Consider the following 13,603-nt stretch of genomic DNA (forward strand, 5'->3'; position numbering starts at 1 on the left):
ACTAAAGAAATACTTTGTAATTGAATCCGTACATGTTTTGTGTGTGCTTTGGGAGGTTGGTCTCTAGATTTTTTTTTTATGCACTTGTGGTTATTTGGAATAGAATTCCGTTTTTGCTTTTTCTATGTCATTGTATAGAAATGCTATTGATTTTTGAGGATTTATTTTATAGCCTTCAACTTGGCCAAAGCTATTGTCTTAATTGTTATCTTTGGCTGATTTCCAAGTAAATCATCATATCATCAGCAAATAGGAATACTTTCATCTCCTCTTCACCTGTCTTCATGCCTTTAATTTCTTTCCTTGTCTTCTTACTGTTGCTAGTATTTCAAGAACTATATCAGATAATAATAGATAGTAGGCATCATAGCTTCACTTCTTATTGGAAAAGTTTCCAGTATCTCCCTTATGTATATGATGTTTGCTTTTGGTTTTAGATAGATGATTTTTATCATATTTTTTTCTTTTTTCTTTTCCATTTTTCAAATGCTTTATTAACTTCTGATTTACATCATTCATTTCTGCCAGATTTTGAGTTACAAATTTTCTCCCCATTTTTCCCCTACCAACCACCCCAAAATAGCAGTCCCACAGGATATCCCCCTTCTCCAATCTGCTCTCCCATATTTTCTACCATACCTGTTTCAACTTTTCTAGTAGGGTATGGTGGATCTCTATGCCCCAGTGCCTGTATATCTTATTTCCCAATTACATGTAAAATAGTATTAATAATAGTGTGTGTGTGTGTGTGTATTTTTTTTTTTTAAACATTTGATTTTAAAACTTTGAATTCCAGATTCATTCCCTTCCTCCTTTGTCATCCACCCTTACTGGGAAGATAAGCAGTTCAGTATAGGTTGTACATGTGTAGCTAATGCAAAACATTAACATAGTAGATATATTGTAAAAGACTGACTATATTTCCCTCCCTCCTATCCCACCTCCCACTTGTTCTATTCTCTACTTTGATCCTGTCCCTTTTCAAAAGTGGGTGCTTCCAACTTCCCTCCCCCCCCAGCCTGCCCTCCCTTCCATTATCCCCCCTCTCATCGCCTTCCCCCCTACTCTCTTGTAGGGTGAGATACCCTATTTAGTGTGTATTTCATTCCCTCCCCAAGTCAAATTCAATGAGAATAAGGTTGACCCATTCCCTTTTGCCCTATTCTTGCCCTCCATTGTAACTGTAAATGTATTTGTCTCTCCCCATCTCCTTTCATTATATTCCTCTCTCACCTCTTAATTTCACCTTTTAAGTATCATCCCTTCCTATTAAATTGGTCCTGTGCCCTCTATCTATGTATACCTGTAAACATATATACACACATTCACATATGTATTCATATGCCCATATACCCTTCAACTATTTTCATACTGAGAAAAGTTTCATCAGTTACAATTATTGTTTTTCCATGTAGGAATGTTAATAGTTCAACTTTGATAAGTTCCTTATGATTTCTTTTCCCTGTTTACCTTCTCATGCTTCTCTTGCTTCTTGTATCTCAATGTCAAATTTTCTATTCAACTCTGTTTTTTTTTTTTTATCAAGAATGCTTGAAAGTCCTCTGTTCCACTGAATGACCATATTTTCCCCTGAAACATGATACTCAGTTTTGCTGGGTAGGTGATTCTTGGTTTTAATCCCAGCTCCTTCGACCTCTGGAATATCACATTCCAAGCCCTTCGATCCCTCGGTGTAGAAGCTTCCAGATCCTGGGTTATCCTGATTGTGTTTCCACAATATTCAAGTTGTTTCTTCCTGGCTGCTTATAGTATTCTCTCCTTGATCTGGAACTCTGGAACCTGGCTGTGATATTCCTAGGAGTTTTCTTTTTGGGATCTTTTTCAGGGGGTGATTGGTGGATTCTTTCAAACTCTTATTTTGCCCTCTGATTCTAAAACATCAGGGAAGTTTTCTTTGAGAACTTCCTGGAGGATGATTTCTAGGTCCTTACTTTGATCATGGCTTTCAGGTAGTCCAATAATTTTTAAATTCTCTCTCCTGGATCTATATTCCAGGTCAGTGGTTTTTCCCATGAGATATTTCACATTGCCTTCTATTCTTTCATTTGTTTGGATCTGTTTAACAGCATTTTGATTTCTTATAAAGTCATTAGCTTGCATTTGCTCCAGTCTAATTCTGAAGCAATGATTCTCCTCAGTGAGCTTTTGAAATTCTTTTTCCATCTGGCAAATTTGGCTTTTTAAGGCATTCTTTTCCTCATTGTCTTTTTTTTTTTTTTTTTAAGCAATCAGGGTTAAGTAACTTGCTCAAGGTTACACGGCCAGTTATTTCTGGGTGTGGTGCTGAGTATCTGAGCCCGGATTTGATCAAGGTCATCCCAACACTGGAGCCGGTGGTCTTACTTGCTGAGCCACCTGGCCGCCCCTAAGCAATTGGGGTTAAGTAACTTGCTCAAGGTTACACAGCCAGGTGTTTCTGGGTGGGTGCTAAGTGTCTGAGCCCGGGATTCAATCTCCAGGTCGTCCTGACACTGGAGCTGGTGCTCTTACTCGCTGTGCTACCTGGCCACCCCCTCATTGTCTTTTTGAGCCTCTTTTGCCATTTGAGTTAGTCTATTTTTTAAGGTATTATTTTTCCTCAGTCAGGCTGTTGACTCTCATTTTGTAATTTTCTTGCATCGTTCTCATTTTCCTTGCCAATTTTTCCTCCACTTCTCTTACCTGTTTCTTAAGGTCCTCTATGGCCTGTAACCAGCTTATATTTTCCTTTGAAGCTTTTGGTGCAGGAGTTCTGACTTCACTGTCTTCCTCCTGTTCCATGCTTTGAGCCTTTTTGTCCCCAAAATAGGAGTCTAATGTTGGAATCTTCTGTCTGCTTTGTTTCCTTTGCCTGGTCATGTCACCCCTCAGTCACTTGACTCCTGGGCTTTTTGCCACAGTAGGACTCTGCCACCAGACAGGGAGCTTTCGTCCCAAACACTGGGGTTGTCTCCTCTGCCGGAGGTATTAGATGAGTGCCCTCTCTGAAGCCTCCACATGCTCTGGCAAGCTGGACACACACCCCAGGACCTTCACCCTAGACCATAATCCAGATGAAAGCAGATTATAGCAAGAGTGATTACCCCTCAGACTGGTCGCTTGGTCCCCCTACACTCTACAGGCCAGGAGCTGAAGCTGCCACATGGGCTCCTCAGTGGCTTCTCACCCTGGGGGCAAAAGCCATCACACTTCCAACTACTGGGTCCCAAAGTCCACACTGCACTGACCTCTCAGTTTGTCCTTAGCATCTATGTGTTGATAATTCTGGACGGCTACAGCTGCTGGTGATCCGTATTCTCTCTAGCCAGGGACTTATCAGGCCTGCCCTGGGGCTCAGTGTGGAGCTGGACTCGGCTCTCAAGAGTGCTGTGCTGGCCGATTACTGCCGGCCTGGTGGGCTGTCTTCAGCGGGAGGATAGCTTCTCTGTGTCATTTTGTGGGATCTGTGGCTCCAAAGTTTGTTCATTGTCCCCTTTTACATGAATTGGGGAAGGTGGAAGCTGGAGCCATGTGGAGGACCTGCTTCTACTCCACCATCTTGACTCCGCCCCGGTTTTTATCATATTAAAGAAAGGTCCTCTAATTCTGTACTCTGTAGGTTTTTTAGCATAAGAGCATTGGAGTTTATCAAAGGCTTTTTCTGCATCTGTTGAGATGATCATGTGGTTTTTCGATGTTTTGCTTTTTAATATGATTAATTATGTTGGTTTCTTAATGTTGAACCATCCTTGTATCCCTTGCATCCTTGCATTCTACTTGGTCATAATGAATAATGTCTTGAATAAAGACAATCTTTAATCTCCCAGAATTTTGTTTAAAATTTTCATTTCTGTTCATTAGTGACATTGGCCTATAGTTTTCTATTTATTTTTCCCTGGTTTGTCTCATAAAAGGATTGTTGTAGAGTGCCTTTTTGAGAATAATTTGTGAAATATTGGTACTTACTGTTCTTTAAAAGTTTGGATAGAATTTGCTGATGAATCCCGGGGGTTTTCCTTTGGGTACTCTCTTTACAATTAAATCTCTTTCCTTTTCTGAAATTATGATATTTTCTGAAATTGTTATTTAAGATCTGTATCTGATCGTCTGATAATTTAGTTACTGTATATTTTTAAGGTAGTTTAAGGCATATCATTTAAGGTATTCTTTATTTCATTTGTCTTCTTAGTTGGAATAATACTATGTTCTGTTTTTCTTTTTCGTTCTGGTTTTGTTGTGATTTCACCTTGCTCATCTGCTATTTTATTGATTTGATTTTCTTTTCTCTTTTTTAGTTACATTAGCTAAGGGTTTATCCATTTTTTAGTCTTTTCAAAGAATCGGCTTTTAGTTTTGTTATCATTTCTGTAGTTTTAACATTTTTATTTCTTTTTTGTATGCCTCTTTCCAGAAAAGGATTTCCTTTACTATCTTCATTATCTTTCCTCTCTGTCTATTCTAGGCTTCCATTCTCCTGATTCTTGACCCCTATAATTTATTTGGTCTTTCTCTATTCTCTGTATTCTTCATGTAGTCAAAAATTCCAGTGACTCCACCACGGGCTTTTCCCTCTAGTTGGTTTCTGCCACTTTTTTGTAGAGCTTACACCTCGGTTTCCCCTTTCCATTGTGTCTCCTAAAACAATGCAAAGGTGCCAAGAGAGGATATTGCCCCATATTAGGGCCCCTCCCCATTGATTATGCAGCCCACAACTCATCTGTACCCTCCCCAGTTAATTTGTTTTTATTTTCCATTTTGCCCCAAAGTCTCTTTCCTGGAGTTCATGCTATCTCATTCCCCAGGTTGCCCCCCAGATATGATTCCTCTCCTCTTAAGGTAAGATGAATGGATTTTAAAAGAGCTGAATCCACTAGACCACACCTACTTTAAGGTCCCTATCTCCATTCATAGACCATCTTCACCCATAGGAATGTTCATCAGTGGAACCCTTCTACCACCAAAGCAAAAGCCTCCTTTCTTTCTTGCCTTTTCAGTCCTCTTCCCCACCCACTACCCTACAGGGTCTTTTCTTTCTGAGGTCCTAGATTATCATCCTCCATTGTTAGCTATCCTGTCCCATTACACATTCCTCTCTATCCTCCTACTCACCACCACTAGCGGCCCCTCCAATCCCCCTCCCCATGTATGTTCCCGTGTTGTAATGTAGTTCTATGAAAAAGCATTGATTTGCTTATAGGTAATGTCACTTTGTCCATAATGCTCTGTGCCTGCCTTTTCACTGTTACCTCCACCAGACTTCCACATTTACCTCCATCTGTAGATTTAGAAAGGAGTCTCTTATTGGTCACTCTGCTGCTATTCTGTTGCTGTTCATGGCTCCTGCATATATTCACTCCATTTGCATTTCTGTTGTTTGGAGTGTTTAAGAAGCAAATAATCTCAGTAGTTCTAGTGTTCTTTTTTAAATGTTTGAAATGTCTCTTCATTATTGAATGTCTACTTTTTTCCATTTATGGTTTAGATCAGGTGTGCAGAGTAGGCTGCCCTGGGCTGCATCCTGATCTCATTTGCTCTTTAATACATTGTTCCATTCTCTCTTCGTTTTCTGATAGGTACAGAATATAGTCTTGCCTTATTGGAACGTCCTTTCCTTTATGCTTCAAAATCCTTCCCTGGTAGCTTGTAGAACTTTTTGTTTCTGATTTGAATTGTTAAATTTAATCACTATGTGTCTTGGAGTTTTTAGCTGTTTTTTTTTTTTTTCCCCTGGAGATGACCTATGAATTCTGGGTGGTTTTATTATTTCCTGCATGATGGTGTTATTTTTTTGTGTGTGGGGACACACACTTCTGGGAGACATGATCCTTAGGTTGCTTCTAAGCATCCTGTCTTCAAGATCAGTATGTTTTGTTTGTATAATTAGCATATTTTTAAATGCTATTGTTTTTTCCTTTTTTGGACTGTTCTTCATTTCTCTATATTTGCATTCCCATTCTCTTGTTCTTTTGTTTCTTTGGTGAGTTTTGCCATCACAGATTATAGTTTTTCTATTTTGTCAATTACTTTTGCTCTGAGGGTCATAAATTTTGCTCTCAGACTTTTCATTTCTCTTTTGAACCTCTCAGGAATGGTGTGTTGTAGTTCCATGTTTTCCTCACCATTCTTTTGGGTCTTCTGTCTCAAATCTTGACTCCTTTTCCTTTGTTCTGTAGTATTTACTCAGATACCTAACTCATTTACTAGATCTGGAGGCCCTTTCTCTTGTTAAATGATTTCCTTGTTGATATATCTGCTTACGTGTAAGACCTTTGAGTTTTCTTCTTCCCAAGATCTTTGGTAATTTTAGTTTTTTTTTTTCTTCTCTCCTGATTTTCTCCTATTGCTTACTTTCTGGCTTTTTCTTCTATGATAGTGGTTTCCTTGGCAGCTGAATCTCAAAGTTTCTTAGCCTCCTTTTAAGCTAGGTATACATTCATGGTTTTATCAGCCCAGGTCTGCCCCAAGTGACTTTTGAGTGCCAGAACTTGCTTCAGCTGAATGTTGAGCTCTTTACCTCCAGCTTAGTGGAGTGCTACACAGCCCTCCACACTCAAGCTTAGTGGAGTGTTACACAGCCCTCGACACTCAATGTCTTCACCTGGTTTCCTGCCCACAATCTGTTCTTAAGTTCTCTGGCCTCACACCAGCAGTTTAGAGAGTTGCTACACTGGTGCTATGGGATTGTCTGCCCTGGCACAGGCACCTCCGACAGGTCAGAGCTTTGCAGCACTGGTACTATAGGGTTGTCTGCTGCTGCAAGGATAGTAGATAGGAGCTTTTGCTCCTAAAGGGCTTCTGGAGCACTTGATGTTGAGAGTGAACTTTGGCAGTCTGGAGCAGAATCTCATAAGGCAGTGGAGAAAGGAAGGGGGCACCAGAGATATATTTTGTTGCAAGCTGTTAAGTTCTTGAATCTACTCAATACCACCTTAGTAGAGTGGAGTTAAGGAAGGGGTAGGGGTACTGAGTGAATTTAGTGTCAGTGAGCATCATTGGTTTTAATTTTGGTTTTTATTTTTTACCTGCTTTTGGATTCTGGGTGTCATGGAGACAGCTGAAGTTGTTTTATCTTTGGTGCATAATTTCTATTTCAGAGAGTTTGAGGGGTCATAGGGATGAGAGAAAATGTCTAATCCTCTGTCTTGTTGCTTACATCTTGATCATCTCTTTTTATTTCTTGCTTATAGATTAGTCGGATTGAATACATTCATTCAAAGAATTTCATCCACCGTGATGTGAAGCCAGATAATTTTCTTATGGGACTAGGAAAAAAGGGTAACCTGGTCTATATTATAGACTTTGGGTTGGCCAAGAAGTACCGGGACGCTAGGACCCATCAGCACATACCCTATCGTGAGAATAAAAACCTCACAGGAACTGCTCGTTATGCCTCCATCAACACTCATCTTGGAATTGGTGAGCCTGTGTATACTCTTCTACATAGAAAACTGGGAGTCACTGACCTAAGAGAGCCTTCTGGACTACTTATCTTTCACACCTGGAAATGTAACAGCTGCTAATCTGTGTTCTTGGGCATCATCAGAATGTGCAAACTTCGAAGTTTATGGATCCAGTGACCATTACATCCTTGTGGCAGATAGGTTGTAGCTTCTGAGTAACTGAATTGAAAACAGGTGTTTTTTTTGTTTGTTTTTTGGTGTTTTGTTTTTTTTTGTTTTTAGGATTTGAGGGGCTGGTAACTGTTTGCTTTTTATTTGCAGTCAGTTAATTATAGCATCATTTTACCCTAGTCTATGGGTTAGTTGAATTAGTTTAAGGCAGAAGTGGCAATTTATTATAATTCCAAAGTACCCAAGAAGTTTTATTGTAATTTTTAAAGGTTTTTTTCTCTTTTCTATAATGTGACTGTTAAGCATTTATTTTGTGAATTTTTTGTTACTCTGAAAATACAGTAAGTGAATGCATGTTGTCACCCTGTCATATTTTTCTTTCTTTTGTCCTTTCTCTTCAGAACAATCTCGAAGGGATGACTTGGAGTCCCTGGGCTATGTGTTGATGTACTTCAACTTGGGCTCCCTACCCTGGCAGGGGCTGAAGGCTGCTACCAAGAGACAAAAATATGAAAGAATTAGTGAAAAGAAAATGTCCACTCCCATTGAAGTGTTATGTAAAGGCTACCCTTGTAAGTCTCTGTGGAGGTCTATGTTTTCCACACTGTTAAATTTCATTAGTAATATAAGTCTGTTCTGTCACTATGTGGAAGAAGTATTAACAGAAAAAATAGTAATAAGCTTCCTTCTCAGCACCTCCATTTTGTCTTTAAAGAAGCATTGTGGAAGGAAACTTTTTTTTCCCCTCTCTACAGACCAGAAAAGTGACATGCAGTTAGTGCTTTGCACAACCTTTCCTTATCTTCTTTGCTGCTTAAATGTTGAACATCTCTGATTGTCAAGAATAGACAAGTTTTTACCCAGTTCCTTGATCTTATTTCTCATATGGCTAGCATTCTACTCCATAAACTTAGCTCATTTCAGTTGCCACTGAAATAATTCTTCTTTTAGCTCCTGATGTTATTGTTCCATTAGCTTTCCTTCATGTTCTTCATCTGGGTATTCCCAGAATACGTGCCTCAGTTCTTGGTAGCATCAGAGTTTCCCCAAATAAATTTCCTTTTGGGGTCTAAGTTCAAGAACAATGATGAGTACCTCAGATTTCACCTGTGCTTTAGATCATGGTTTTCTTTATTATGTGTTTAGAACAGTAGAAGATAAAAATAAATGCAGACAAACTGTAGAGGGGACATTGTATACTAACACTCAAACCAGTTTTCCATATGAATGCAGCTTTGAGTCTCTCAATATTTTGCAGCTGAATTTGCCACATACCTGAATTTCTGTCGTTCATTGCGTTTTGATGACAAACCTGACTATTCCTACCTGAGACAGCTCTTCAGGAACCTGTTCCATCGCCAGGGTTTTTCCTATGACTATGTGTTTGACTGGAACATGCTCAAATTTGTAAGTACCACTGCCATTCTTTTTAAGGACTGAGATTCACTAATAGGATTTTACTTTTTATTTCTGAGTTATTCAGGCAGCATTTCCTATTTTTTCTACCTCCCTCTTAAAATCATTTGGATAATTATGATCCCAGTAACATTGAAATGCTGGAGTAAAAGGGGAAACACATTGGAGTCCTTCAAATGTTTATGCTGTACCTGACAGTCTCCTGACAACCTGGATATATCACAACAGCCTGGTCCCAGAAAATAGACTAATGGGATCTTGGGAATCATGTTTTGCCTTATTTTGAAATACCTTTCCAAGTATCGTCTTATATCTTTCATTGGATTTTTTACTTTCTTTGCCCATAGTTAATTCATTTTCTAAATCCTGGTGTCATGCTACTGCTATCCCTTGGACCTTTTTTCTTCCTCTGACAACACTGGGTCAGTGATATTTGGTACAGAACTAGAAAGAATTCAGACTTAAGCTGTCTCCTTCCTCTTTCGTTAAGAGTTCATTCTATTCAATTAATCAACTCAATAGAAATTGAAACCCTTCTAGGGTGACGAAATCTGCAGCCCACAGAGTCAGACCTCTTCCTCAAAGAGTACACAAAAACAGGAAGCCTTAGAATGACTTTACAGGATGAAAAGGGGCTAACCAATAATGTCAAGAGTATTTTGCCCCAGAATTTGGGGTTCGTTTCAGTTTTCCCCGATTTAAGCATTTATATTTGGAGAGAGTCAGAATCACTGTTAGAGATCTTTGAAGGATCATAAAGAATGAAACAGATATCTTAAGATTAGAGAAGGCTAAATGTCCTGATTTTTATTTTTTAAAGGGGAACAGGGTTGAAATGTGCCAACAACTTCATCCTGGATAATTAGAATATATTGTTAAATAGGTGGTTTGTGAACATGTTGAAAGTGAGTTGTAACCACCAGGAACCATCATGGCTTCGTTAAAAACACCCATACCAGTCTAACATAGTTTTTCTGACAGGGTAACTAACCTGGAAGATGTGGGAAATGCTGTAGAAATAGTAGGTACATTTGACGAAACTGTTTTTGTTATGCTTGTGAAGATGGAGAGAGGTGATGTAGGTAATAGTAAAAAGTTAAGTGGATCTGAGATTGCTGAAAAACTAGACTCAAAAGAGTAGCGATTAATGACTCTGTGCCTGGAAGGTTTTTATTGAAGGGTACTGGGGATCTGTCTTTTGCTCTTTGCCACTTATCTTTTTTTTTAAATCAGTGACCTAGTTTCAGATGATAGTATGGTGGAAGGAATAGATAACAAATTGGATGACACAATCAGCGTTCAGGAAGATCATGACAGCCTAGAATAATAGACTGAATCAAATAATGTGAAATTTTATAGGGATAAATATAAAGACATATTTTCATTAAAAAAAAATCAACCTCACAATTCTAAAATGGGAAAGCCATGGCTGGGCTAAATATTCATGTGAAAAAAAATCTAAAGATTTTAATGACCTACATATTCAGTGTAAGTCAATATAAGGCAGACAAGAAAGCAAAAGCCATCTTGGGATACATTGTTAAAGGCCTGGAGTCCTAGAACAGGGAAGCACCTATTCCTCTGTTCCTCTGGAGAAGAGTGTTCTATACTGAGTATCCCATTTTAAGATGGAGATGGGGGGGGGGGGGAGCGGTACAACTTAGAATGTTGATGGGTATCAGAATCTTGCCCAGGGAGAAACACTTGGAGAACAAAGAATAGACTTTAAGGAGAACCATGAAAACTCTCTTCAAATACCCAGAGACTGTTGGGTAGGAGAAAAATTTAACCTGTTCTTCATTCTTGGTCCCACAGGCAAAATTAGGGCCACGGGGTAGAAGTTGTAGAGAAGTGTATTTCAGTTTAGTATAAGGAAGGACTTTTTTCTAGTAGAGATCTAAAATACACTCTCCACATAGTGGGTTCCCCCTTAGGCTTTTCAGGTGAAAACTAGATGAATACTTTGAGGAAGGGCATATTATAGAGAAGAATCTTGGCCAGATTGAACCAGATGGTCTCTAGTATGCCTTCTGTCCTATAGAGCCTTTGGTTTTGAGACTAGACCAACGTGGATGATGGAACTTGAAGGTGTTATTAGTTACAACATTCCTTCATGGGCTGCATGGTGAGAAATCCAGATTTTTTTCCCTATTTCGAGGTGGGGGTAGTTAAATATTTTTATTCTGTGTGAATTCTACACTTCAGTTGTATAAGTGACTATATAATTAAGAGGTTTCCATGGAAGGGTTATTGGAAGTTTTGTGATTTTTCTTTCATGTTAATCCCTTTCTCTGAGAAGAGATATCATAGGCAGTGTTCCTGTTGTTGAACTCAAGAAAAAGAACTCAAGAAAATGGCCTAGGGGATTTAGAAACCTGCAGAACCTAGAGGATGGGAATCTTTCAGGACAGCTAGGTGGCGCAGTGAATAGAGCACTGGCTCTGGAGTCAGGAGGACCTGGATTTGGATTTGGCCTCTGATACTTAACACAAAAACTAGTCATGTGACCTTGGGCAAGTCACTTAACCCCAGTTGCCCTCCAAAAAAAAAAAGAGGATGGGAATCTTTCTAGTGCAATTGAACATGCTTGTTGATTCTTCTACTCAGAAGTTGGTTTCTCAGCATGTACCCTTCCTGACTAAAGTCACTTTTGACTTTCTCCTTGTGTTGTTTTCTTTCTATCAAGGGAATTTATTAGTCCTTAAAAATTGGCTGGCCCCAAGACTGTCATAAGTTAAGTGTCTAAAATGAAATGTGAGGTGCTGCTGGTGGTGGTAGTAATAGAAATGTACCCATACATTTGTGATTTGGGCCATATTCTTAATTTTGAATCTGTAGCAAAAACAGCTACGTTATGAATGCAGCCATATGTGGCCACATTCATTTTCCCCTTGTGTAACCTCTTCAATGACAGACACTAAATGTAATTCACTTAACATATCTCTTACCCTCTGGCCTGATGTTACCAACTCAGATGTTTCTGTACTTTAGCAGCATCTGGGTTCATACCTACTTTGTCCTTCTATCCATCCTCTCTGTACCTTGGCTTTTGATAATATTTTTATCTTCTTTCCCTGTCCTGCTTCTACCTACCCCAAAAGGTCACATCACAGTACATTAATGTTTTGTGTGATTTGCAGGCACAAATAGAATTAAAAGGGGACATTCATAGAATCAATAGTTATAGATACAGGGTTTGAAGGAGCCTTTAGAACTTTGACCTTATCTATATGATTGCACTTAGGAGTTGTGAGATGGAGTTTCTCTTGCTTAGGAAGGAAGGAAAGAAAAAAGCATTTATTAAGCACCTACTGTGTGGGCTAAGTGCTTTATAAATATGCAACCCTGGGAGGAAGGTGCTATTATCCCCATTTTCAATTGAGGCAAAGAGAGTGACTTGGTTAGAGTCACACAACTAGTAAGTGTCTGAGTCTGAATTTGAATTCAAGTCTTCCTGACTCCAAGCCCAGCAAGTACTCTCCATATTGAGCCACCCAGTTGCCTTTAGGTGGCTCAATAGGGTTCTGCTCTTGTGATGATAATAGTAAGTCACCTAACTTTTCCATGTTGTTAACCTCATCACAAAACAAGTCTTCCCCACAAATATAACTTAGTGTTTTCTCAAGTTGCCAAGTAGTTGTAAAGGAATCTTTGATAAAGTTAGCAATAAGCCAGGTCTGATAATATTGACCTTTCTCAGGGTGCCAGCCGGGCAGCTGATGATGCCGAAAGGGAACGCCGGGATCGAGAGGAGCGATTAAGACACTCCCGAAATCCAACTACTCGGGGTCTCCCTTCCACTGCATCAGGCCGCCTCAGGGGAACACAAGATGTAGCTCCTCCCACTCCCCTCACCCCTACCTCACATACTGGTAAGTGAGCTCTCAAAAGCTGCTTTCCCCTAGGCCTTTTTTAGCTGGTAGCTTATTTTTGTTTTCTTTTTTTCTAATTTAACTTTTTTTTTTTTTAAGGAGTTGATGCTTTAAGAATCATGCCCTAGATTTAGAACTTGTGAGTTCTTTTCTCAGTTTGAGCTCCAGCTTACTCTGGGATCATTTACAAATGATACAACACTTTTTTACCTGAGTAATTCATTTAATTAACAGATTTTTATCAATTAAGATTATTCTGATAATTACCCCCAAGCAATGACCTAGCTCTCTTGGAAAAAATACTTTTATGAAAGCATTTAAAAGAATCACAAAATCTGACAGTTGAACGAGATCTCATACAACTTATACCCATATGCAAAAGCAATCTCCACTATAATATGCACCCAAAGTGATAATCCAGCATCTGCTCAAATAGCCGCCTGAGGTCAGGGCAGTCCACTTTTGGACAACTCTAATTTTAAAGTTTTCCTAACATCAAGCCTAAATTGACCTTTTCTCAATTTTTAAAAAATGTTATTATTTTTTTTATTTTAGACTCAAAGGCCAGAACACAAATACAGAATAGAGAAAAGAAAAAAAAACATAACAAATTTAAATATTGGAACTTAAATACAAAGAAAGGGGGAAAAAAGCATATTATATGCATAGCAGAATATGAGAGGATTCAAAATATGTAACAAGTTTTCATTTCAAGAAAGCTTCTATGATAAATAATACACATTGTATTAAGAACTGTCTATCTTT

At 38.9% G+C, this 13,603-nt stretch overlaps 1 protein-coding gene across 5 annotated transcripts in view; it reads left to right on the forward strand.

Moving 5' to 3' along the window:
- Window positions 1-13,603, forward strand: part of CSNK1D (casein kinase 1 delta) — a 79,502-nt gene that overhangs the window by 35,798 nt on the left and 30,101 nt on the right. For all 5 annotated transcript variants that reach the window (XR_011163558.1, XM_069063978.1, XM_069063975.1 and 2 more), the window contains exons 4-7: window positions 7,167-7,395; window positions 7,952-8,122; window positions 8,809-8,957; window positions 12,667-12,838. Coding sequence is in view for 4 of the 5 variants with exons in the window: in XM_069063978.1 (XP_068920079.1) it covers window positions 7,167-7,395; window positions 7,952-8,122; window positions 8,809-8,957; window positions 12,667-12,838 (721 nt within the window). In the remaining variant the exon portion in view is untranslated. The remainder of the gene's footprint in view (window positions 1-7,166; window positions 7,396-7,951; window positions 8,123-8,808; window positions 8,958-12,666; window positions 12,839-13,603) is intronic.

Source organism: Petaurus breviceps, unplaced genomic scaffold (genome assembly GCF_028583685.1).
Source record: "Petaurus breviceps papuanus isolate PSGF00001 unplaced genomic scaffold, PetGlider_PUasm1.0 90617, whole genome shotgun sequence".
Lineage (NCBI taxonomy): Eukaryota > Metazoa > Chordata > Mammalia > Diprotodontia > Petauridae > Petaurus > Petaurus breviceps.